General features: G+C 36.5%; 4 protein-coding genes across 4 annotated transcripts; 2 read left to right on the top strand and 2 right to left on the bottom strand.

Moving 5' to 3' along the window:
• Window positions 1-3,864: 3,864 nt before the first annotated feature.
• On the bottom strand, window positions 3,865-7,760 carry LOC137710464 (beta-glucosidase 44-like). Its single transcript, XM_068449487.1, has 11 exons — window positions 7,398-7,760; window positions 7,211-7,269; window positions 6,352-6,427; window positions 6,199-6,270; window positions 5,850-5,937; window positions 5,462-5,714; window positions 5,260-5,375; window positions 4,956-5,173; window positions 4,557-4,588; window positions 4,368-4,470; window positions 3,865-4,278 (listed from the first exon to the last, which is right to left on the bottom strand). Exons 1-11 carry the CDS (start codon window positions 7,642-7,644, stop codon window positions 4,001-4,003), a joined length of 1,542 nt encoding a protein of 513 aa, XP_068305588.1. The 5' UTR covers window positions 7,645-7,760; the 3' UTR covers window positions 3,865-4,000.
• Window positions 7,761-11,904: 4,144 nt separating this feature from the next.
• Window positions 11,905-14,197, top strand: LOC137710724 (uncharacterized). The gene is made up of 7 exons (XM_068449832.1): window positions 11,905-12,307; window positions 12,515-12,584; window positions 12,830-12,885; window positions 13,068-13,143; window positions 13,262-13,298; window positions 13,573-13,687; window positions 13,767-14,197. Exons 1-7 carry the CDS (start codon window positions 12,015-12,017, stop codon window positions 14,008-14,010), a joined length of 891 nt encoding a protein of 296 aa, XP_068305933.1. The 5' UTR covers window positions 11,905-12,014; the 3' UTR covers window positions 14,011-14,197.
• A 256-nt stretch (window positions 14,198-14,453) lies between these two features.
• LOC137710723 (actin-interacting protein 1-2-like) lies at window positions 14,454-18,033 on the bottom strand. The gene is made up of 6 exons (XM_068449830.1): window positions 17,539-18,033; window positions 17,252-17,413; window positions 16,938-17,124; window positions 16,364-16,786; window positions 15,809-16,216; window positions 14,454-15,211 (listed from the first exon to the last, which is right to left on the bottom strand). The coding sequence occupies exons 1-6, from the start codon at window positions 17,931-17,933 to the stop codon at window positions 14,954-14,956; spliced, it is 1,833 nt and encodes a 610-aa protein (XP_068305931.1). The 5' UTR covers window positions 17,934-18,033; the 3' UTR covers window positions 14,454-14,953.
• A 3,733-nt stretch (window positions 18,034-21,766) lies between these two features.
• LOC137711662 (MYB-like transcription factor 4) lies at window positions 21,767-23,625 on the top strand. The gene is made up of 3 exons (XM_068450917.1): window positions 21,767-21,949; window positions 22,242-22,371; window positions 22,991-23,625. The coding sequence occupies exons 1-3, from the start codon at window positions 21,826-21,828 to the stop codon at window positions 23,286-23,288; spliced, it is 552 nt and encodes a 183-aa protein (XP_068307018.1). The 5' UTR covers window positions 21,767-21,825; the 3' UTR covers window positions 23,289-23,625.
• Window positions 23,626-27,371: the final 3,746 nt, after the last annotated feature.

The raw sequence follows: 27,371 nt of genomic DNA on the forward strand, positions 1-27,371 counted from the left end.
TGAGGAAGCCATTGAGAGTGAGGAAAAGGAGAAGTGGTGCAATGCCATGGGTGATGAGATGAATTCTCTCTTGAAGAACAAGACTTGGGAGTTAGCTAAATTGCCTAAGGGTAAGAAAGCTATTGGTTGTAAATGGGTGTATGCCAAGAAAGAAAATGCTGATGAGAAAAGCAATGTAAGATTCAAAGCAAGATTAGTTGCTAAAGGGTATGCACAAAAGGAAGGCATTGACTACAATGAAATTTTTTCTCCAGTTGTGAAGCACTCCTCAATTCGCATTATGTTAGCTCTTGTGGCACAATATGATCTTGAGCTTGTGCAACTTGATGTGAAGACGGCTTTCCTACATGGTGATTTGAATGAAGAGATCTATATGTGTCAACCGGATGGGTATAAAGTGAAAGGGAAAGAGAATTTGTTTTGCAAGTTGAAGAAATCACTTTATGGCTTGAAGCAATCTCCAAGACAATGGTATTTGAGGTTTGATAAATTTATGAGAGGCCAAAATTATTCTAGAAGTCAATATGATCATTGTGTGTACTTCAAGAAGTTGCAAGATGGGTCTTTCATTTATTTGTTGATATATGTTGATGATATGTTGATTGCCTCAAAGAATGTTGAAGAGATTGAGAAATTGAAGAAGCAAATGAAAAATGAGTTCGAGATGAAGGATCTTGGTGAAGCAAAGAAGATCCTTGGCATGGAGATCACTAGAGACAGAGAGAAGGGTTTGGTTTGTTTGAATCAAAGACAATACCTTGAGAAGTTGATTCGGAAGTTTGGAGTTCATGATTCAACTAAACCGGTTAGTACCCCTTTGGCTCCTCATTTTAAATTGAGTTCTCTACAATGTCCTAAAACTGATCAAGAGAAGCTACAAATGAAAAATATACCATATGCAAATTTGGTTGGTAGTTTGATGTATGCAATGGTATGCTCTAGACCGGATATTGCTCATGCAGTTGGCATGGTGAGTCGATATATGCATAATCCTGGTAAAGAGCATTGGAATGCAGCTAAGTGGATATTGAGGTATCTCCATGGTACTCAAGATGTTGGTTTATGCTTTGAGAGGGATGACTCTGGTATTGGTCATTTTGCTGTTGGTTATGTTGATTCAGATTATGCAGGTGATCTGAATGGAAGGAAGTCTACTACAGGCTATGTGTTTACTATGGCTAAAGGGCCAGTTTGTTGGAGGTCCATTTTGCAGTCGTCTGTTGCCTTGTCTACTACAGAGGCTGAATATATGGCAGTTGCTGAAGCTATAAAGGAGGCCATTTGGATACATGGACTGATTAGAGATTTGGGGGTTGACCAGAAGCAGGTGGAGGTACATTGTGATAGTCAGAGTGCCATTTATTTGGCTAAGTATCAGGTTCATCATGCGAGGACCAAGCACATAGATGTGCGTTATCACTTTGTTCGTGAAGTAGTTGGTGAAGGGGAGATCATTCTCCAGAAGATTCCAACTAAAGACAACCCTGCTGATATGTTGACTAAGGTTGTTGGTGTAGCCAAGTTTGTTCATTACTTGAACTTGGCTCGCATTTTGCCTATTTAAAGAAGGCGTTGAGCAGTATGAGTTTTGGAGCATTTGGCTCGACATTAGTTGTTCTCTTGCTAGTGATTGGGAGTGTTTTTTTTTGTGTTGATTGTGTTGGTTGGCTTATCATGGCGTTTGTGGAACTTGGCCAAGGTGGAGATTGTTGGATTATGTGGCCAAGTGGCCATATCTTTAGAATAAACAAACCAAAAAGAAGAAAACACCTTTCCTTGTTTTGGGGAGGAAAAAAAGGGAAAAGAATGTTTTGGTTCCCTTCACCACCCGTGAGTTTCGGTTTTGGCAGTAAACTAGAGAAAAGAAAGAGTTTTTTCTTGGGCAGAGAAAAAGGGAGTGAGAGCTCATTTCTGGCTGAGAAGAAAAGAGCTCCTTTTGCAGAGAGCTAAGGAGAGTTGCAGAGAGCTAAATGAGCTGCAAAGAGAGAAGAGAAACTGCTGCTTCAATTGGTTAGTAATCATCCACCAAAGTAGTTGTTGTTGTAATAGCTTTGAGCTATATGTATAGAGAAGAAATTATTCATTATATTTCTTTCTCTATTTGTTTCTTTGGTGTGTGAGAGCTATTGGGTGTATTGGGCTTTTGGGTTGTGAGATTGCCAACACTTTGTAAACTCCCATTTGGTTGATAGTGGATTATTGGGTGAGCTCCTACTGCTCCGAGGACGTACTCCAGTTACACTGACTGTGGAGGAACCTCGTTAAAATCTTTGTGTCTTTTATATTTTGTTCTTGCATTTTCATTTGATAAAATTTCCTGTGGGTTAGCTTGAGTTGGTTCCATTTAGTTTGGTGCTATCCTAGCACAACAGTTACTTGCTCTGGCCACAACTGGGGCGAGGATTTTCCCAACTTTCACTGCAACTTTCATCATCATCATAAACGCACGCACGGCAACAATTTGCCTATTCGATCTTCTGTTTAGGGTTTAGGGTTACCGGGGGCGGTAAACAATATGTAAACAAATCCAACTTTACTTTCGGTAGCCCTGTATAAATAAATAAAGGTTTTTTTTTTTATAGATAAAATGATCTCTAAGATTGACATAATTGCTTACTTTGATCATTGAGAATTGAAATTGATAAAAGTATCCCTGAATTTGTCTACCGTCAATCATTTTAGTCCTTTCAAAAATCTATGTTAAATAAGAATCAAAATAACAAAAATACTCTTAATTTAATAACAATGAGCCAAAATGATTTGATAAAATTGAGGGTATATTTTGTCATTTTTTCTTATTTAAGAGAAATTTTGGATAAAAAAAATCATAAATAAATAAATAATCCCCAAATGATGGAAATTCATGATTCTTACCATCTAAATTTCTTATATTTAGTGTTGAAGTGGCAGAAAGTATTGTAGGAAATAATCACATTGATTATACAGATCTTTTTTCTGTTTGGAGAATGGCATCAACAAGCTCGACCATAATGTCCAAGACTCCAAGAGGTAAAAAGGTAAATTCTGGCATCCACATGTCCACTGAAGACTCAAAGAGTTCGAATGACTTCCAAAATTCCAAATCACAGGTTTTGCAAATGTCAAGCACACGTACAATGTCAACATCAAATTTCAAGATCTGTCAATCACAAGATATTCTCGGGATAGATACGTGGATAAAAAATAAATAAAGATCAAGAGTGACTTCAAGCTACATCTCCTATACGAGACAAGTAAGCATTTTCAGTGATATTTGTAGACATTGAAATTTCGTTGGTCGAAATTCAAAGTTTAACCATGTAACTAGTCATAATTGACTAGAATGGGTCGTATACCTACACACGTGGCACATGATTCATCAAAGTAAAGTGGGGCACAAGACGTGACACATGTCTTCATGAGGAGTTCCATTCAAATTAATGAAGCCAAATTCCAAAAAAGAGCAATTTATCATTTGGTCAAAACTCACAAACTAAGGGATTGAAACTGGATCTTCCAAACCAAAACTCACCTTTTGATCTTGAACAAATTAAGATTATGAGGAGTTTCACGAGGTGGGTGGTCTTCGGCTTTGATAGTAAAGGAATCGGCACATTTGTTTGTTGCGTTTGATGATTCTACACAAAAGTGTTTGGGTGTTTGTATTTGTCATAGAGCTTTATGAGTTTCCTTTCTAAAATCCCTTCTAGGTCATAGTTAGTTGACTAGGTAGTGTCTCTATACCTTTACACTCAAATCCAACTCCTCTCATTTTGTAACCCCAATGAATTCCCTCCCAAATAGATTAGAGCACATGGCTTATAGCGAGTCCGAAGGCCCTCCCTAATAGATTAGAGTAGTTTTTCACTCGAGTTTGAAACAAATTATAGTAATTTTCCAGAAATATAGAGAATGTGAGATACCAAAATACTTGCTAGGTTTCTTGATCGAAATGGAGGTTACAGCTACAGAGAACTCAAAAGGTTACATTTTTATTCTCCAAACTTGGACTAGAAGCAAGCTAGTGCTTGTTTCTGGTAAGTAGCTTCTTGAACCAGTAGGCGGACATCTTTGGGTATCTCTTGAGGGTTTTGAAGTCTACGTAGACAATGCCAAATCTGGAAGTGTATCCCAGCCTCCATTCAAAGTTATCGAGCAACGACCAAGCGAAGTAGCCCATCACATTGGCTCCGTCATCTGCTGCCTTCTTCAGTTGAGTTATGTAACTCCTGTAGAAGTTGGCCCTTGTCGTGTCACGCAATCCCTCCGCAAGTGTCACATTGCCAGGGTCGTCCATTCCTGCAAATCGAAGAACACCAACTGATTCACAACTACGAAAGAAAATGAAAACTAATCAGTAACTACTTGTAGTTTTCTTGTAGTGCTACCATTTTCAGATAAAATCACTGGTGGATTTCCATATCTCTCTTTTATGTACATAACAGCTTTGTACAAACCCCATGGCACTTGGTACAGCCAATAAGAATATGCCTGCAAAATGTTCAAATTATCTTCAATGAATAATGCTAAAATTTGAAGTGAAAGGAACTATTGTGATTGGATCATAATTAAGTTACCCTAGGACCAATAGGCACTCCATTCTTTGCATCTGCAAATTGCATGAAATACATACAAGTTAGACGTGTTTTGGGGTTTATAGAAGCACTTAAGGAGCTTGGTATCGCTTCTGGAAAGAGAGAAGATTTTTTGACAATCAAAAGCAATTCTGTATGCATTTGGCAGAAAAGAGTTGGAAGTGTTTTTGGGTTCATAGAAGCGCTTTATGGAAAAACACTTGTTAGATGCTTCTTCATAAAGTACTTCAAATTGCTTTTGTGAAAACACTTGTATTTAAAAGAAAATTTCAACTGGTATCTAATGAAACCACTTCTAGCATAAGCGCTTATGAGCATAAGTACTCCTTATAAAAGCAACCTCAAACAAGCATCTAAGGTAGAGAGAGGAAAACATCTTACAAGCAAATCCTGCATTCCAATCCTGCTGGTACCCCAAGTCATTTGATTTTGATGGTTTTGGGTGATACATGTAGTAAGTAGTATATTGGTTGATTCCAACATAATCCATTGAACCCTTCACCATCTTAACCTCCTCTTTGGTGAACTTTGGCAGCCTGTCACCAACAATTTCTTGGACTGTTTTCGGATACTCTCCATAAACAATCGGGTGGATGAACCTACGAAAATCCAATCCGACAATTTTTTTAGTTATGATTTCTCTGTTGTAAATTTTCAGAGAATAGAATTCATTACGTGTAGTTACCATCCGACATGAAAGTCTCTGGCCCTTTGAGCTGCAAGGTTGTCAGCCTTTGATCTTGTAAGAGGCTCATACCAAACAAAATCCAAGAGAATGCCAATCCTTCCTTTTTGTAATTTCTGAAGAATGCACATTACTCATTTCATTTGAAGGCTCCAAAGGAGATATATAAAGCAGCATTTGAAGACAAAATAGTTTCTTTTACCTGATACTTTTCGCGGTATCTCTGAACGGCAGCTCCGTGTGACAAAATCAAATGATGAGCAGCAATATAAGGCTCGGTTGCTGAATTTCCAGCCGTGCAATTTCCAAATGCTTTGGAGCATCGTCCTGGAGCATGGAATCCGTTATCATATCCAAGAGCAGCAATCACTCTAGGCTCATTGAAGGTCATCCAGTTCTTCACTCTGTCTCCAAACGTCTTGAAACAAAAGTCTGCATAATCAGCAAAGTCTTTCCTGCCAAAATTGAACCACATCTCAGATTCCAGTACTACTCTTGCTAGTTTGTCATAACATTTTTTGTATAACAATTTATTCGAAAATACAATCTTGGGTGACGATAAAGTTTGATAGAATTTTCACAGTACTTACACTACTTTGTCACTCAGCAATCCCAAGTACTTCTTCTCAAGAGCTAGGGGAAGATCATAATGATATAAATTTGCATATGGAGTAATGCCTACAGAACAACAAGACATAAAAATCAAAGGCCATAGCTTCATAAGTTGTAGTTCTTACTTCAAATCGCCATCTTAGCGTGCAGAAAATTCTATCATACAGCAATGCATGTGACATATCAGCGTTTTTAACCACAAAACGCGACATCTGCACTTTTTACCCTCAGGAATAGAATGATAAAGACCACCATTTGATCAGCAATGTATGTCATACATTGTTAGATGATCGGAACTCTCCGTTCCAAAAGTTTCACAGCATTTACCTCTTTTGAGCAAGTAGTTAATTAACCGATTGTAGTATGCAACTCCTTTCCAATTTACATTCCCAGTGCCATCTACATAAATTAAGAAACAGAAGTTTAGAACAAAATAAATTTGAGAAATGAAAGAGGCATGAAAGGGATTAAGATCACTACTTGGAAAAATTCTGGACCATGATATTGAGAATCGATAGGCATCGAAATTTAGGCTTGCCATGAGATCAATATCGTCCTGTTGCAACAAAACCAGACTTTCATTTTCCTAACTTCAGACCTAAAAAAATCAACCACAATCAATATCTACCTTGAATTTGCTTTAGTTTTGTGTTTGAAACTTAAAACGGGCACTTTTGCTCTATGTCGCAACAAGGACTTTCATTCAACTGAACAAGTAATACTGCGCCATTATCTTAAACCAATCATGCCCTATCACATAAAGAAGTTAACACGCATATAGTGCGTGATTAGATTGAGATATCACCAGTAATGTCTTGGTCGTGTTTTAAACCTTTGCTTTTTTACACTTGTGAAGGTGGTTGTGAAACCGTAGAGGTTTGGTCATTAGATCTGTGCATGTTTGTCACTAGGCTTATGCATCCTCTGTTTTTTTACAACTGCTTCAACATATGTAGGATGAATACATCAAAAGGCAGATGAGTCTCTTTAATTTCTTTCCAATTTGTACATAAAAAATAAAAAATAAAATCAATGAAAGCGGAAAGAGAAAATAATAAAAGAATTATGAAAAATCCACCAGTTATACTGTAAATAATCTATTTTCTTATAAATTGTCATACAAAATACTTTAGCTTTTTTTTTTTTCGATAAAATTAAAATGGCAACCTTAAGTCAACAAAACTCACTGCTTTTGCGGGGGTCGCAGAATATCTATCCTTACTTTGCAAAAAGTCTATTTTCATGACTCAAACCCTTAATGTTCCAGTCCAAAAAAAACACCGTTTTTGTTGTGCAGTTTTTTTTCGATAAATTTATGATGGGAAAAAAACAAACTTACTTTGTATCGGTGATACTGGTCCACAGCAACATCTGCTGTACCATTATTTGCAATAATTCCTATATCCAAATAAAAAATAAATATTCAAGAAAAAATATAAAAAAATATAACTATTATTTTTCTGATAGTACTGCAAACTGAAATTAAATAAACAAATTTGTTCAATAAAACCTGTACATGTAATTACCGGGAATTTTAACAAATGCATCCCAAATGCTGGGCCCTCGACCATCCTTGTTGGCCATGCCTTCGACTTGGTAAGCGGACGTCGCCGTTCCGAACACAAAACCCTTGCGGAAGCTGGCTCTGCTCAGCCCACCTGTGTCCAATTTCACACTCTCCGGCTCAAGAACTGAAGCTCCATTGTGCTCCGCCGCATGCGCGAAGCACTGTATCACAAGAAAACCTAGAAGCATGCACAAAGGAGTTCTCATCTTCCAGCAGCCCAGCTACAGAAGAAATTTAGAGAGCGAGAGTACGGTGTTGAGAGGAGAGTGTCGTTTTTATAGATAAGAAGAATGAGTGAGAGTGATGAGCCGAATATAATTTTCATTTGCTTCCTAAAATAAACGTACAAAAACGGATATGGAGTGGAACTGTGGCACCAGATCCAGATCACACTTGGTCCCTGCATGGGGCTACATCTACATGCATGGGACCATCCACATTTCAATCATGAAAAGGGTAATCTGGTGTCACACTGGAAATAAAGTAAACATGTTTTTATTTAAATATTTTAATTGCTATGTTTTTGTCCATTGTAGATTTTATATTTTGGTTTATTACGACCATTAAACGTATATGACCTAAATTGATTTTTAACCATATCTTTTGATAAGGAGTATTCTCCTTCACTAACTTTGAAACGTGAGAAAACTTCTCACATTAAATAATTGGATGGAATTCCTTCTCTAAATAGAGAAGATGATCCCACTCATTCTTTTGTTCCGTTTTGAATATTTACTTTTTTTATTTCATCTGTTTTGATTCTTTAAGATTTTCAAGTCCCTGATTTTGTCAAACTTGCAACGTATACTTTATCCTTTTGCGGGCGTGCACACACACACACACACATTTAATGGTTTATTACATTTAATGGTTTATTACCACCATTAAATGTATATAACCTAAATTGATTTTTAACCTTATCTTTTGATAAGGAGTAATCTCCTTCACTAACTTTTTAAGAATGCATTTTTGCTCACCACTATTTAGTGTGGTGTATGCTCACCATCCTATTTATCACCATTAGATGATTTTGAATTTTGAAATTTGTGCTTATCCACTACACGAATCTCAAAATTCAAACTCATCTAACGGTGATAAATAGAATGGTGAGTATACACCACAGTAAATGGTGGTGAGCAAAAATACTCCCAACTTTGAAACGTGAGAAAGCTTGTCACATTAAATAATTGGATGGAATTCCTTCTCTGAATAGAAAAGACTAGAAAATAAGTCTAAGCATTGCGGCGGGAACCACTATTTCAGGCATAACTGCATAAGTAAGACACATTTAACATGAATAAATTCAACACAATCATGAATGAACAGAGGGACACATGTGTGAATGAGGTCGATAAGAAACAGAAGAAGAAAAAAAACATGCAGTTCACATAGATTTTGTGTAGTTTAGATGGCAAAATATGTGTCGTGCAGGGCATACACCTATTTCAGCACTTAATAAAAAAACATAGAAAGTGTTAAGTACTTGTTCAAGTAGCTAATTTTCCAAGCACAGATGTTCAAAGACAAAAATATGCAGAAGCCCTGTTTCTGTATGAAACAGAAGAAACATAAGTAACATGCAGTCAAATGGACCAAAAATTCAAATGTACCAAGTAACCAAATGTACCTAACAACGAGTTTTGTACATTCTATTTAATTTACCAAAATAAATATTTTAATAAAAAATAAAAAAAATCTTAAATTATCATAATAAAAGATGCATAAAAATAGGAGGAAAAAAAGGGAATGCTAATGTGAATAGACTTCTAATGAAATAAAATTAAAGTACCAAAATTGTAGGGAAAATGTTTAATCAAATTTGCAAAAGGAATAAATGTTTTAGTTTATGACATTTAAAAACGAGACGTCTATATCAAAACATCCCTAATATTATACTATCAGAAACAGAAAAAATATTAGGAAATTTTGAAATATGTCCAATTTTATAGGCTAACTTTTGAAATAGGTCCAAATTTTAGTGATTTTTTACTTTTAAAATATGTCTAATTTTTAGTTAATTTAGACTCGTATCAAAAAACCCCTAAAATATTTAAGGATTGATTAGGACAAGTAACGTATGGAGTTGTGGACATCATTTGTCATTTACTAATCAAAGGCAGGGTAGATTAGTAAAGTTGGATTGCCTTTCTCGGGCGTCGGCAGGCAACTTGACAATTTGGACCAGCACACTTCTGTTTGTGATATCTAGGCTTTGAATTTACCAGAATACAATGTGGGGTTGTGATTCTAATTTCTAAAACGTTTGATTAAGATCAAGAAATCTTTGATCCAAAAAAAAAACAAAAAAATCAAGAAATCTTATCGTAGGAGATTAAAGTAGCTTCATAGTATATAAGCAAAAGAAATAATAAGAAGACTCTCTCAAAATTAGACTCTGCATGCATCTCATAATTTAATATTAATTTTCATGCTCATTTATAAACTTTATACAAAAAAACATAAAGTGACAAATAATTTATAAAAAATTTCATTTAAAAAAAGTCTCATCAGCATTTCTCCTATAGGCAAACCCAGGTGATCATTTTAGTCAAAATTTGCTAGTATAAAAAGATGAAAACTACAATAATTGAAGAGATAGTGACATACTACCATGATCATTTTGTCAAAAGCAAAAGCATTCATCATTAAAGTGGCATTCGTAAACATCTTATGTTGGTCAGTAAAATCACGTATTCGTGCGCTCACACATAAAAATTAAATCAACTACTAATGGAAGCATAAATTGGAGGTGATTTATTTTGCATTTTACGTTTTTATGTCGATTTTCCAATGTCATTTTTAAAATGACACAAAGTTATGGTCCCTGTACGTATTTATTTTTGTGAACCAAACCGTAGGTCCCTAGTTATACGAAGGGCCCGACCACCACTGTGGAATCGACAGTCACATACTTTTTTTCTTCTAAATTATATTCATCGATTTCATTTAAATTATTCAATTTGATGATCGAAAATAAACAAAAAAATTTAAGAGAAAAAAGAAGCGTGGTTATCAATTCTCTTTATAGGAATGCTTGATTTTGTTCTTCGGTTTTTTTGGATCAATCCTCTTGCTTTTACTTAGAGCTTGTTTCTCTTTTAAAATAACTGAAAGTACTTTTAGAAAAAATGTTTTTTTTCTTTTTCTAAAAACACTTAAAATACTTTTTACAAGAAACATCAGTTATGTACATCTTGAGCTTTAAGTGTTTTTTCAGGTTCACTTGAATTTTAACTATGAATTGATTTTAAAAAAACATTTTCACTAAAAGCGTTTTCAGCTATTTTAAAAGCACTTTCTAATGGTTCCTTATGTGTCTATTTGTTTTGTATCTAGAGTGATTTGACGCTCCTCTATGCAAACATGCTAGCGACTAGTGAATGACAAAGCGTAGAATTTGCTGCAAGGATTTGGATCCCATTTGGATCTAAATTGTGAGGATCTTAGGGATCCTCACATTGTAGCCGTTCATCGTACATCATGCAGTTAGAAATTATTTTAAATTTTTTAATTTAGAATTAAACAACAAATAGTACCTAACGAAAACTGATCGTACGGTGCACGATGAACGGTTAAGATGTGAAGATTCTTAAGATCATCATCCTTGGGACAGGATCTTCGATTGGTCATTGGTGTTGTAGACAGTTGTCCATTTTCAAGGAGAGCCAATTGAGGGATGGTTGATAAGTATGTGAATAATTTCTTCAGCAGACATTGTTGAAGCACGTGAACTTGAATTTTGGATTCTAAGATGACAAGCCTGCCTACTTGATGCTTCAATAATTGACCATGGAGAGGAACACAACAAATGCCGTAATTAAGTGCATCAGTTTTCCGAGGCCCTTATTTGAAAAAAAATGAATTTTCCGCATCATTGTCTAAACCGATGAGTGCAGAAAGAGAAAAGTGGTGTGTCGGAATCATTCGCATCAAAGAGATGTGAAGAATGTGCAAAAGGTGAAATTACTAATAGCATAATAATAAAATACTTGGTACATCGCAAACTACTTCATATTAGTAAAAGCTTAAACGTTTTGAGTAGTGTTGCAATTAAATTAAAACGAGTTTTGTTATTTCCTAACGAAAAATTCTCACTCCTTATATGTAAGAAGGCGTTCTGCTTTATCAATAGAGCTCAGTTTAACTTAGAATGCCAAAATACTTTCTTTTGCTTTTTTTAATGGTTTACCTTTATATATATATGAGACTGTGATTTGCAGGTAAAAAAACGTTTTGTATATAAGAAGCCAATATTTAGGTTTTTTAATGTATTGGGATCATTCCAACAAAAAGAAAAAAGAGAGAGTGTATTACGGTATTGGGCTCATGGGGATGTGAGTCGCGGGTCACCCAAATTAAGTTGATCCCGCCAGATGGAGTGGGCCGGCCCAAATCATAACAAAAAAGGCAGGCTTTAAATCGGCGCGCAAGACTTTTGAGGATACAATACAAAGCTGTGCGTTTCATGTCTGAAATAATCAAACTGAATCTCATTTTTCATTTTTCTCGGCAACCAAACATTCATTTTCTCGCGTTTTTTTCCCACCCTGATCCGGCGAAACGATCGGAAGCGCCGATGGACAAGGTGGAGGAGGAGGTGGAGAAGGCGAAGAAGGAGTGGGACGAAGCGTACAGTAACGTCGTACAGCAAATAAAGGCGATCGAAGAGTACGGTGAATCCACCGGAGCTGCTACTATGGAGTCGCAGAAGGACTCGCTGCCCAGGATGAACGGGCTCGCACAAGACGGCTTGTCGTTGCTCAATTCATTGCAGTTCAAGCTCGATCTGTTCGCTCCGCAGTTGCCCACCGACGATCAGGTCCAATCCGCCAAGGCCTTGCTCGAATCTTGGAAAAATCGATCCCACAGGTAATGGAATTCTCAGTTTACGTTTCTGTAGAAGTCAAGGAATTGAATTTTTGATTTAGGGTTGTTTCAGTTCAGTTATATTATTCAATTTAATGCAACAAATTAATCTCTTTAATATATTTTTTGGTAAATTAAAGCTCTTCAATTGAAATGTAAATATTGATTTTTTTTCGGTAATTCTATTGTTTTTGTGGTTTTTCTGATCAGTTTGCGCTTGAGTTTGAGGAATGCAAATTTGCAAGCAAAGGCTAACATGAGGAAAGCTGCTCAGAAAGAGGTATTGAACTACTTTTTTGGACTAATTTTGGGTAGTTTATGAATCTCTTGGACGATAATGCTTCACATTACCATTGTGAATCGTTGTGCGCTAGATCGTATTGTCTTTGGGTTAAACTGTTTTTATGTGGATACTGTTTGATTCCCTTGATGTGAGACAAAACAAGATAGTTCTTGGTGGATTGTCCTTTATTGAGAAACGATGTTTGGAACGAATTGTGATTGATTTAGCTGTATTTGTTGCAGAGAGAACTTCTTTTGGGAGGTGGAGAAGAGTCCACGATTCGTAGACGCAACTTACAGTACGTATCAACTTCTAAATGGCTTTCAGTAAACTGGTATCTATTTTTTGTGTTTGCTTCACTTGTTTACATACGCATCGTCGTTAAGCGGGAGCAAAATTTTGATGAGCTTGACTACAGTTTTCTCATACTGTTAGATGAATTTGTTATTTAAAAGCTTTTGATTTATTGGTTTTCTCCAGAACAAAGGCTGGAATGACATCTGCCGCAGAAAGCATCACAGAGAGCCTTCGCCGTACTCGTCAGCTGATGGTTCAGGTTCGTTGCTGTATTTTCTTTCTTTTCGATTTACTCTATTGCTTACATCTTTATGAATCTGTTGTATGAGTCTCCTGGTGGGATGAAATATTTGGTTTTCTTATTTGTTCGTGTGTAGGAAGTGGAACGAAGTGCTGGCACACTCATGACTTTCGGTGAGTTTCTTTCATTCTTCTACATCAAATTAGTTTGTATGTGCTTAGAGTGTGGCACTGCAATTTTTTTGACTTCTTTGAACAGCTTATCTAATGACAACGTGCCTTAGAGATTGTCTACGTTAAAGACATAATGTATACGTCATTGATCTAGGTCCATTTAGAACGACCTTTCTGCTTGTATGCAATATTTGAAATACGAATATTAGTATTACAGATTTCGAAAGGTTGTTTTCCGTTGTTAGATAAATACTATATATGTTGGTTTGTGCAGAGGAATCTACTGGAGTGCTGAAGAAGGCTGAAAGTGAATATAAGGGACACCGTTCATTGTTGATGCGAACCAGAAACCTACTCTCGACAATGCAACGACAAGATGTCATTGACAGGTTCCGAAGCGAAAATTTCCTTCATCATAGAACTATTATGTACATCTGCAGATCCTAACATTGAATTTTATCTGGACAGGGTGATACTTGTGCTAGGATTCTTCTTGTTTTCTTTAGCTGTTCTATATGTCGTTTCAAAGCGTATTGGTCTGCTGGCGCTGCAGAGGCAGGTCACATCTGCCATTAAGGCTGGTATGGTTGGGCGAGCAGAACTCAGACCTGGAGCTGTTGAAGATGCCGTAAATCATGCCCAGGCCTATGGCAATGCAGCTCATAATGTCGAGGAACCTCTAGAAAGAGTGATGCACGACGAACTACGATGAATTCGAGTTACGCATTGCCATTACGACATTACGACATCTCTGTGTCTTAATTTTTTGTACCTGCACTCTTATTTTCATGTTGGTTTCTTGGAGCCAGCATCGTTAAATATGTACAACGTTTTTTCTTTCCTTATCATATTTGGAAATAGCAATCTCGCAATTTTAAGGGAAATTGATTGAAACGATCTTCTCTGTATTGTTCCAATTTTATCAGATGTCTTTGAACGGACAAATTGATTGAAATGATGAAAGTATAAATGTTAATTGATAAAATGTTACTTCTCTGAATTTTGTCAATTTGATGTTAAATTTTTATTGATTTGTCGTCAGTATTTGATTTTGACCATTGTGATCAATATTTTTATTGATTTGTCATCAATATTTATCCGTTGAATCCTCATCGCATCCAATTTTTTAAATCTTTAACACATTGCCGAGCACAATTGATGACAAAATGTAATTCCATAAACAAATAAATAATTACAACATAAAGTTAAATACTTAGAACTTTCCCCACACAAAAACCAAGCAAACAAAGGATTCATAAAAGGTGAAAAACAAAGAAACACAGCTGAATTTAGTTTGATCTTCTGATTCTGCATTTGATAATCGCGTGCCCGATCGCTGGCCGGCCGGCGGAAACACTAGACACACGAGGAAAAACAACACACCTAGTCGACTCGCGGCTACTTTTATCACTAAACCACCAACTCCAAGCTGCAAGGTCATGAGCCATGGAAAAAGACGGCCAATTTGCCTATGCACTGCCGTTTGTGACGCACCAGACGACAGAGACTATTTCTTGATACTTCACAATTCATGGAAAGTATCCTTCTCATCCTTCCATCGTATCGAAACTCGCAAACCCATGAAATCCAGAAGAAAAAAAAAAACACTCCCATCTTTCTTCTTTCCTTGACGCTAAGAAGCCCTCCGTGTTTCTTCATTGCGGAGTCAACCTCCAGACACGAATAAATGCATCCTCACCAGAGCTGACCACAGTGTGCTCATCAATGAAAGCTAAGCCGTACACCCCACCCAAGTTTGCACCCTTAATGGTTGTACGGCTTGCTGGAGGCTTGTCGACTTCGTATATGATAACACACGTGTCAAGAGATCCAGTTGCAACCATCGTGCTATCAGGAGACCAAGCAAGGCAGTTTATCCGGGCAGTATGGTACAGCATGTTCTTAAGCTTGATCTGGAAGAAGAAAATAAAGCACAATGTTTACTAGGAATTAGTTCAACGATAGCCAATATGCAGGAGTCATTCTAAAGTTCCCGTATGCAACCACATAATCTATCGAACGTAATTTTATAGTAAGATGAAAGATCACGTCACAACTACCTAATTTATTAACAAATCAAATTCCAAGTTCTCAACACAAAATTTGCAAAGATATATAATCATTTATTTGACATTCCAATATGCACATCTATCATTTCATAAGCTATACTCAAATGTGAAAGTCACAAGTGTGCTGGCAAGAAAGATATACTTGCTGACAAGCGAATGGGATATAGATTTTATCAGTTGAACTTGATCAATTTGCCTGTATCACACTTATATCTCTTACAAATCATACATTTGATTTTGACTAAATTTGGTTAAACAACGAAGATCAGCTGATAAGGGATTGATGCATACATCTAGAACTTCTACACACGCATGCATTGACAAACAAAAACACGTCTTATTTTATCCTTTTTCACCATAAATGTCAATAATACCAGAACAATGATTATAATATTAGAATGATGAAATTAAAAAAATGGCTGAGGACAGTGAGCACACTACCTCTCGAGAGGCACAGTCCCAGACAACAGCTTCTCGGTTCAAATCTCCTGATGCAAACATAGAAACATCAGGAGAGTAGCGTATGACAGAAATGGGCCCCCGATGCTTCTCCAAAACAGCCTCTTCCTTAAGTGTATCACCTGTTACAGAATACATATGCAGTTTGCCGTCCTGCCCACCAACAATGGCTTCACTTCCATCCGGTGATATAGTACATGCAGTCACAGTGAATCCAAGGTTAATAGTTGACAGAACTTTTGTGCCATGGAGCATGACAACTCCAGAATCAGTTGAAACCAAAGCAAGTTCAGGAGATAGAAGGGCAAGGCTTATGTCCTTTGGCTGACTTCCAACATCAATAGCCTCTGCATCTCCACATTGATCACTGCGGAGAGGAACTCTCCAAACCTAGGTAGTCATAAAACAAAATGCAAGAGGAAAGAAACTGAGATAAGGTGAAACCCAAACGACGCAAAACAGTATTCATATAGAATAAAAAGTAAAGAATATACTGTTGAATCATGAGAGACTAAAAGAGTATACAATTTTTGTCACCTTATTGTCAAATCCACATGAAACGATTTCTTCGTCAACAGCTGCTAAACATTTTATCTGAGAATTCTCCTTCCTTTGTAACTTCCCACCATATCCAGCACCTTGAATCCATTTAACAATGAGACCATCATAGCTGCTAGACAATATAAGTTTTGGGTCACTCTTTAGAACAGCTAATGAAGTAACATTCTTCATGTGTCCGGATATCAGTAGAGGGGCTTTATCAAGGTTGCTCGCTGAGAATATACTAATGAAGCCTCCGAGAGAAACCGTAACAATATGATCATTCTGCCACAGACACCCAACTAGCATGTCATCCACTCCACCCGATCCAGGAGGCAGCAACGTTTTCCTCAGCTTCCCATTATTATCCTCAGATATCTCCCATACTTTTGCCGATTTGTCAGCAGACACAGTCAGAACCTAATCAGCACATTCAATCAGGGAACAAACACAAAGAAAGTTTATAACACAGACAAAATAAAAAGACACAAAATTGCAATCTTTATAATACAGTTACGGTGACTAAATGAACAATAACTCTTGGGTAGAAATTACCAATCCAATGTTTTACCTGTTTACCATCAGGACTCCAGCTAAGAGCATAAATGCTGCCTTTGTGGCCATCTTCGGCGGACAGCTCTCCGATCTTCTCCGCAGTCTTTCCATCATAAACAATACCACTTTTATCTGAGCTTACAGTGATAAACTTACTACCATCTGGACAGAACCTTATACAATTTACAAAATTCGAATGATCCCTAAACATCGAAAAATCAATAAAATATTTCGAGTCAGGGCAGCAACATAAACACACACACAGACATACATAATTACAATGTGATTAAATCAATAAGATTTCGAGCTAAATTATGTTAAAGAACAAACCTGAGAGACAGCTTGAATTTGAAAGGCGGTCCTTCGTAGAAATTCACCAAGAAATCCTCCCCACAAGTGACGATTCGAAAGGGTCTCGTCGGCTTAAACGCACAGCTTAACACACGCTTCGAGTGCCCATCAAAATCCCCAACAGTTGAGCCTGAATCCCACCTATTCAATCCATTCAAATTCCGTCAATTTTCCCACTAACCAAACACAAAATCCCGGAAAATCCACCAAAAAAGAAAACCCATTTCACAAATTTTAAATTGAACAATCAAGACGACGACGCTTACATGAACGCGCGAACGAAAGACTTCCCTTTGCCCTCGCCGGAAGCAACGATCCTCAACCCGTCAGGGGACCACTGGAGGTCGTCGATCCGACCCGAGAGGACCTTGAACTCGTTCTTCAACACGAAGTCGTTGTGGGTACCCCATATCCTGACGGTTCCGGAGACGTCGGCGGACGCGATCCACTCGCCGTTGGGGGAGAACCTGGCAACAGTGACGGGATAAGCGTGCTCGGCATAAACGGCGACGTCAAGGGGGTTCTGGAGGCTCATGATAATTACGGATCTTCCATTGGTGTAGAGGAGCTTGTCCGATTTGGGGTCGCCGGAGATCAGAATCCCACGGCCGCGCTCCGTTGACGGGACGCAAGCGTAGGCCTCGGTGAGCTGGGGGGTCATTTTTGGGATTTTGGGAAAAGTGAGAAGTGGGGATTTAAAAGCGCCGGGTATATATAGGCGGTGGGGGGTACGGATAGAGTGATGATGGATGCCAGTGTAGCGCTGTGCGAGTTTTGGAAATGTTAAAAAGGGAAAGTGGACGGGGAAACGTGTTGGTGTGGGAGTCGTCAGATCCAAGATAAAGAAGAGAGAGGATCCTCGTTATGTTCATTTTGCGAGCATCCTGAAAATTCTTAAATCACATCCATTCATCGTACATCATGTGATCAAAAATTATTGTAAATTTTTTTATTTAAAATTGAATATAAATAGTACCTGACGAAAACTGATCGCACAATGAACGAATACAATTAAAGGATCTCTAAGATCTTCATGAAAAGGATCCGACGATGATCATTTCTCGATAAAGAATTGTCTTTGTCTTCTCCTTTTTGCTTTTTTTTTTTGTATGTTTTTTACCCATCGCCCCACAAAACACGTACTTATTTTCATTTTGTCACGTAAGACTCATTATGTGCCACTTAATCTCTCATAGCATTCTCTTTCACTATGCTCATTTTCATTCATTCAGTTAAACAAGTGTTAAAATGGCTTACGTAGCTCTTATGTGGTTCATATGTCAAAAATAATAGGTTTAACGTTGTCATTTTCCCGATTAAGTGAATTCACATTATCAAATGATTTTTTTTTTTTTTTTTTTTTACAATTATGGTCTAAAAGTGGAGCGATTTCTTTGTGGAGATGTTGTCTGACGAAAACTGATCGCACAATGAACGAATGCAATTAAAGGATCTCTGAGATCTTCATAAAAAGGATTCGGCGAGGATCATTTCTCGATAAAGAATTGTCTTTGTCTCCTCCTTTTTGCTTTTTTTTTTTTTGTTATTTACCCATCGCCCCACAAAACACATACTTATTTTCATTTTGTCACGTAAGACTCATTATGTGCCACTTAATCTCTCATAGCATTCTCTTTCACTATGCTCATTTTCATTCATTCAGTTAAACAAGTGTTAAAATGGCTTACGTAGCTCTTATGTGGTTCATATGTCAAAAATAATAGGTTTAACGTTGTCATTTTCGCGATTAAGTGAATTCACATTATCAAATGATTTTTTCTTTTCTTTCTTTTTTTTTTTTTTTTTTTTTTTTTTTTACAATTATGGTCTAAAAGTGGAGCGATTTCTTTGTGGAGATGTTGCTCAAACTCTCGAGTAAGCACAATTGCGAATGCTTGTACTAATTAGGGTGTGATCTTAAGAAGATGACAGTAAGTCAGGCTCTTTCGACCAAAGAAGAAGTAGGGGTGGGTGATGGGGGAGAAAGCGGCCATGGCTGCTTTTCCATGGTGGACCAGATTTCTTCTTCCTAATCCACCAAATTAATGGATCTGTGCCATTGAAATTTGATCTAACAGTTACAAATAGGGGCTCACTTTAAAAGTTATAATAACTTCAGCCGTTTGATCAAATTTCGATAGCACGGATCCACTGATTTGGTGAATTAGAAAGAAGGGAATGCAACGAATTAATGGGCAAGTGGGTCCCTTTCGACCAATAAATAAATAAAATTATAGGCAAGTGGGTCTCAATTGTGCGAAAGCAAAAGGTGTAAGAGATCTTTTACAAACTTAAACGAATTTGCGGCGTAGTGAGAGATGTTGTATAATTATGGGGGTAAAGTGCGAGAAATGAATTTCAGGGGGCAAATTGAAAGCAAGTATGAGTCTTGAGGAGCATTGGAGTAAATAAGAGTTTATTTTTTCGTAATTTTGTGTTTCGTGCTTGCATGATCAAATTCAATTAAATTAATTGGATGAGCAAGATTGGGCTTGGGTCTCCTCCAAGCAAGACCCAACCATGCTGTTACTGTATGAGAAGAGGGGGATTGGGGGATGACAAATAGTTATTTTGGAGGTTATTGACATCGATAAATAGTATGGTATTACATTGGTCATTGAATTGAAAGATTGTCATCCCCAAAATAGGACTTACCAACAACTAAGAAAAACTTTTTGACAAAAAAAAAAACAACTAAGAAAAACTTGCGTATGGACGGATCCATAGAGGGATCTGGGTGGTCCCCAGACCATCCAAGGTCTGAGAAAAGCGCCTATAGAAGTCTTTTTAAGACCTTCCAAATGTTTTGGATGGGAAGACCATTCTATTTCTAGGGCTATATGTTCTACAGACCAAGCAGTTTTAGTTGTATTGTTAAACGTCTTATAGTTATGGGGTTATAGTATAAGCAATTTTATTCAATGAGGGTGAATGAGTTGCAGACTTGTAGCAAACTCCTCGTGAGGAAGAAGACTCATATAAAATTCTCTCTATTCCTTTGAATGTCGTTGTTCTTGCTTTGTCATACTACTTTTTAGTGGATTGGTCGGATTTTTTGAAGGAGCGGATATAAAAAAGCTATTAATAGACTCATAAATTGAGGGAACGGATTGTCATTTTATATAAACGACATTGCTAAAAAAAAAAAAAGCTTATGGTTTAGACTTTGTAAATTGTAATATTATTTGTTGGACCTTTTACATTGGGATCCCCCGACCTTAAAATTCTGGATCCGCCAACAAAATGTTCTTGTGGTAATATCCCAAAATAATGTCATGCATTTTAACTTTCTATTGTAAGAGCACAAATTGACTTGAGAATATTTGAACCATCATCATCCCCAAATTAAGGTCTTACCTATAACAGAGAGAAACTTACTTTCAACAAGAGACCACTGTGGTAGTATTTCAAGACAACTATATACACACTATCATACGTTTTATTTTTTTTCAATCAAAAATGCTTGATTAACTTTGTAGAACAAAAGTTACAACCCCGTTCAATGAAAGCTATTGACCCTTCCACAAGAAACATCACTTAATTACCTTACCAATATGTTATCCATAAAATTTCAATTATTTAATTAAAATTCGTAATTAAATACAAGAGTAATGTTAGAGAGATTAAATTTGCAAACTAAATGATGTGTCATCAATAAGAATGAACACGTTTATCAATGCTTAAATGATAAACCAATTATCAACTTTCGTGTTATTTAGTTTTCAAAAATTGGTCTACAAATTTGGTCTCCCTAACATTACTCTTAATTACAATGAATTATTTGGTAAGGGTAGTGCTTGGAAGACTAAATTTATAAACCAAATTTTGTAAACTAAATGACATAGAAGTTGATTATTAGATTATTACTTAAATATTGATTAACATGCTTATTTTTTATTAATGACAAATCATTTAGTTTTCAAATTTAGCCTACAAATTTAATTTACCTAGCATTTGATAATCATAAAGTTTGTCGAAACTGAGCTTTAAAAAAAAAACACTGAGCTTTAAGGAAATACTTCAAATTTCTGGTACAATAACTAGCACAAAAGCTCCATCAAGATTTAATGGTGGCCAAGGAAAACTAGAGACTTTCGGGGCCTACCCACTTAAAAAGTAGGTTAGCTAGCAGGTGGAAAAGGTCAAAGGGTAAGTGGTGCACATTCTCACCTCACCAAACCAAGCACATCTTTGCCATTCACAGACACATAAAAACACACACACACACACACACACACACACATACACACACTTGGGTAAAAACAACCAGTCCATCTAAACTTGGAAGGTCCTCCAAACTCTCCCCTACCATGCACACACGCACACACACAGAATGCTTTATATAATATTATACATCTTCATGTTTCCTTCGCTCTACTGCTATAGTCATGGGGCCTCGGCATTAGATCTCTCTCTCTCTCTCTCTCGCTCTCACATCAGGAAGACAGGAACTTTATATATATATATATAGACATATATATCTAATATCTCCATCTCTCTCTTTGATTATATATTGTTGTGGTTCTAAATTTGCTAGCTAGGGTTTCTGATCAATGAGGAAGCCTTGTTATGAGAAGATAAACAAAGGAGCATGGTCTAAGCAAGAAGATCAGAAACTCATTGACTACATCCAGAAACATGGCGAAGGTTGTTGGAATTCTCTTCCTAAGGCTGCAGGTGGGTGTATACTACAAATTTATCTTCCAGATTTCTTCGACTGTTACTGCTTGATCGGTGTCTATAGCTAAAATATATACTATTTTGCAACTTTAGCATCTATGATCTATATGAATATATATGATCATGATCAGGGAAGTAAACGATTGATCCCCGATCATGATTGAGTAGATAAATAGAGAATAATATTGGGGAAAAAGAGGTGTTATATATATAAATCGATGATATGTAGCTTTTCAAAGATCATGTATATGTTGAATAATATTATTGTTTAATGATGATTCATGACTAGGGTTGAGTCGGTGTGGTAAAAGTTGTCGACTGAGGTGGATAAACTATCTAAGGCCAGATCTTAAACGCGAAAGTATTCGAGAAGATGAAGAGGACCTCATCATCAGGCTTCATGCGCTCCTTGGGAATAGGTATACAAACTCAGTCCATATATACATACATATATATAACCCCCTTTCCCTAAATTAATTTTTCAATGACACGATTGCCCAAACAACCTAACTGAAAAGAGAGTTTCAGGGAAATTTAATTGAGTTTGGAAACAATCATATATATTTAACTTTCTTTCCAATACATATGTAGTTATATAATTACAAATTTGGATATCCCTAATTTTTTTTTTTTTTTGAACATAAGGATATCCCTAATTACAATAACCATATCTGTATATGTGTGTGTGTGTGTGTGTATACCTTAATTAAATTGTATACTTAGTCTATAATTTAATTATACATATTAATTTTTTAGAACCAAGAAAAACGATTGGCTTTAATTAGTTCGTACTTTAGGGTGTACGCCTGGGTTGGTTAGTGTAGTGCTTCCCCTACACCAAAGTCAAAACTTACTTCATGTTAGTTTAAATTATAATTATATTGACATCACCCTAAGTCAAATTCATACTTAAAGATGCTTTTTTATTATTTTATTTTATTTATTTTTAACTAGAGAGAATTAATATAAAACCTAAACATATATTTGATATATGAGGACTAATATATATATGTATGCTATATTCGTGAATTTACCTAGGTGGTCACTGATAGCCGGAAGACTGCCGGGAAGGACGGACAATGAGGTGAAGAATTACTGGAACACTCATATAAGGAAAAAGTTATTAAAGATGGGAAGAACTCTTGATCCCAAAAAACCCCATCACCACAATGATCCTCACTTGAGAAGAGGCACTACTGCTAGTGTGCCACTACTGCAGCCTGATACCAGTACACCAATATCATTTGCGTTGCCGTCGGATTCCATGAGTACTGGTGCTGAAATTCACACCAACAAAAGCGGGTTGCCCGACCTGAATCTCGACCTCTCACTCTAATTGTTTGTGGAAGAGAGGCAGAAAAGTACATGATATATCTAGACTTAAACAAAAAAGTATCATATAACTATAGTGTCTAGTTTAAGTATATACACCCCACCACCTCCAGGGCTTCTTTTAGACAATGGTGCTTGGGTACGTGGGTTTGGCTTTAAATATGACTAGTCTGGTCGACTAGTATAAAGGTGTGTACGTAATTAATTTGGACATAGCTAGTTATCACTGTGTGTACAATTGGAAATTTGGCAAAAGAAAAGAGATCAAAGTAATTTGGCATGCACCTGACTGCTAAGATCCTAGTTGTATATGTGTATGGCTAGCTAGGTAAGTATGAGTTTGCCCAAAATCTCTCTTTCTGCGCTCTCTGTTTATATATAGGGAAAAGTTAGATATTATATATATATATATATATATATATATGTATGTATGCATATATATGTATACACATATATACAATATCAGTTCTAATATTTGAAATCCCTTGAAAGAGGTAAGGGTTCATCTCTTGTACCTCCCCGTTACAGTAATGAGAAATGCTTGATGTTGGAATTTGAAGGGGAAAGGTTTGTCCTATACTATATGTATGATGAAATGTATTTCGTTTTGATTACGATATATATCGATTGAGATTTATATTGCGATAGTATATGCAACTGGTTTGGCAATATATATATATATATATATATATCTTTTGTATCATGTACTGTCCATGCATGCATGGCTCACTCCTTAAGAAGTATGGTACATTAACCATTAGCTATTTCAGAATGAGAGAACTCAATTAGCTAAAGAATGTGACTATTAGTGTACGTAACACGTTCTTCCATGCTTAAACTATATAATCGCTCCCTATCACTTTTTAAATTTTACTTTAATGGAGATCTCCTTGCCTAGACATGGTTTTTGGTCAAGAATCTGCTTTCGAAACAATGAAAAAGAAGAACAAGCTAGCAGCTGAAAGCTACAAACTTGAATGCGGTAAAAATCTAGCTTCTTTACTTTTTATAATTGTTAAAAGAATGGAAGGGAAACACAACCACAACAGCGGTTCAATATTTTTTTTTGTTGGGAGCAAGATGTATCATGTAGTCTAATATCACATCTTCTCTTCATGTCCAGCAAATTCAATTCCGCGTCACTTTGCCTTTTCTTTTGCCTTATCTCTCGACCTTCCCAAAGAACTTCTGTCAAACAGTTTGCCCTAGGACAACTGTAGTTACTACTTACCTTCCACAAACCTACAAAATTCATTTATATGTTTGTGTCTATATGTATTCGTTGGGAATGCCTTCTTTTTTTTTTTTTTTTTTTTTTTTTTTTTTTGGTGCTTGGGAAAAACCGGTGCATGCACTGTATCAAGTTCAGAAGAAAACGAACTAGTAAATGCGACTATTGCTCGGACCGATATAACAATTTTCGTAGCTGTGAACTTTTGACTATACGTCGATTACTTGAAAATATTACCCAAACTAATCGGATACTCTGATCTCTTTCCCATATATTATCAACAGCAAGTCCTACAACGGAGGATTTTCCAGATGGTTTACATATATGAACATAAAGAATATTTGATCACCAATCTACCTTACCTCATGTTCATTCTAATGTTCAAAGAATGACACGATGTAGCTTGATTCCAATTTCCAACCTTTTTCTTGATGCTGATTTTGACTTTTCACCTCAAAGTTGTATGCATATTTTGTTTCAAACCTTCTTGGATACGGCCTGCTTTAATAGTTCTACAAGATCAATCGTCTCTTAAAAGATTGATTCTTGGATAGGTTGTTCTGGACTTCCCTAGAGAGGAGGCTGAGACCTCCGTTGGCTTTGGAGGGAAAGCGCTACATTGTCCAAAGTTTAGAGCATGCCTTGCCTCTTTGAAGAATTACAGAAGAGGTCTTAGACCCTTAACCCATTTTTTTGTTTTTACAAATCACCCACCCTTTGTCTGTGTAAAAAAAGAAGGATTAAGTACCTAGAACCCCCAACCACTTTAGTGTCATTCCAAATTGGTCTCAACCTTTTTAAACATTCCAAACAAGTACCCAACCTATTAAAAATGTCACATTTGTGAAGCCTCTCAATTAAAAATCTGTTAAATTAACTAGGGCTTACTTTGTCTCCAAAATCAATAGAATGTCATGAAAGCATAGCATCCACCAATTAACAATCACCACCACCCCCATTAGGTCATCATCTCCAAACCCAAAGGAAAACCACCAACTTCATCCTACAACTCGAGCCGCTAACATCGGGAGGAGGTCATGGAAGTTGCTGAAATTGTATGAACTGCCATTATGTGGCCACCACCAGCTTCACCACACACAAAGAATAATTGGAAGCCTTATGAGCCGGGAATCAGGGAATGAGGAAATCGCATAAGTAGAAACAAGCTCCTTGAAACCCTATCTGAATTCTTGACCCTTTCTTTGTAAGGAAATTGCCCTCCTGATGTAATTTCAATTTGGGTGCATTTTCGATTCAATCTAATACCCATTTGATCATTGGATTCCATATTATATAGTCTACATTTGAAGTTTAGATTTTGAAGCAACTAATATTAATGTGGACCATGATATACATACCTACTTGGTAGGTTTTGAATATGATCTATGTTTGAAAATCAATTGGGGCTTAACTGATGTGTCATTTTCAATAAATTGGGTACTGGTTTGGAATGTTTAAAAATATTGAAACCAATTTGAAATGATACTAAAAGATTGCGAGGTTTTAGGTACTTAATCCAAATATAAAAAATTAAAAAAATTTGACGCTACAATACAATTGCGCTAAGGCCTAAGGGTACAATGGAAATAGCACAATTTCAAAATTTGTCTTTGTTAGAGGCACACTACTTTCTTGAATGTGATAAGTTTGCTCAGACATCCCAAAACAAAGTAGTAAAATTCAATTCCTTTCGTTCATGCCTACTCTCTGCAAACTCTACACTCTGGTAAATTATATATATTTGCAGTAACAAATATATTTTCCAATTTGAAATAACTATGTATTCCTTTTAAACCCGTGCATGCATATACAGTCTGAAGGAAAAAGGGAAGAAAAAGAAGAAAGACCTGGGTATGCATGCAACAACATAATAAAGAAAGAGGTATTCATCAATTTACCCCTGAACTTATGATCATCGGCCAATTTCCTTCCTCAACTCTCAGAATTAGTCAACTTCCCCCCTCAACTTTAATTTTGGCCAATTTTCCCCCTCAACTCTCATAATTAGTCAATTTGCACCCTACTGTTAATTTTTTAAATTTTCCATCTATTCTTCTGTTAAGTAGGTATCCGCATGACTGCCTTTGAAGGGCAAAAAAAGTCAATTTGCACCCTACTGTCATTTTCCGTTAAGTAGGTTTCCCTACACCTTAACAGAGGTAGACGAGGACGAGGGAGGAGGCAACGGGGTGTGGGCAGCTGCAAACTGCAAAAGCAGCATATCAAATGGACTGGGCTGCAAACAGCGGAGGAGGGGGGTGTTGGCGGCAATCATGGGCTCGGCTTAGAGAAAAGGAAGAACAAGAGAAAGTTTGAAGAAAAGGAAGAAGATAGAATGTGTAATAAAATGACTTTTTTGCCCTTTAAAGGCAATCATGCAGATACCTTCAAAGGAAAAATAAATGGAAAATTAAAAAAAAGTAACATTAGGATGCAAATTGACTAATTATGAGAATTGAGGGAGGAAATTGACCAATCCTTACAAATTCAGAGAGTAAATTGATAAATACCTCATAAAGAAATTATGACCGTAAAGTTCGATGAATATAATATGATTTAGGGTTTGCCCATGCCTACTATTTGTATGCTTGAAAATTTTATCATTTTCTTTGGCCAGAATCTGAAATGCAGTTTTGCTTGGTATTCTAAACCTTTAAATGTCACTGATGAAATCTAAAGTTTGGGCTTTTCGATATATATTTACGTTGACCTTTCTTGAAAAGTTATTCATTTTCATTCATTCTATAAATGGTGTCAAATGTTGGTACACTTGGGAATCGCAGCAGGAACACGTGTGCCCTATGAAAATTACTCGTAAAGATCACCAGCGTATCTACCATTCAACTCCCACTGGAC

The sequence above is a fragment of the Pyrus communis genome, chromosome 12, assembly GCF_963583255.1.
Source record: "Pyrus communis chromosome 12, drPyrComm1.1, whole genome shotgun sequence".
NCBI lineage: Eukaryota > Viridiplantae > Streptophyta > Magnoliopsida > Rosales > Rosaceae > Pyrus > Pyrus communis.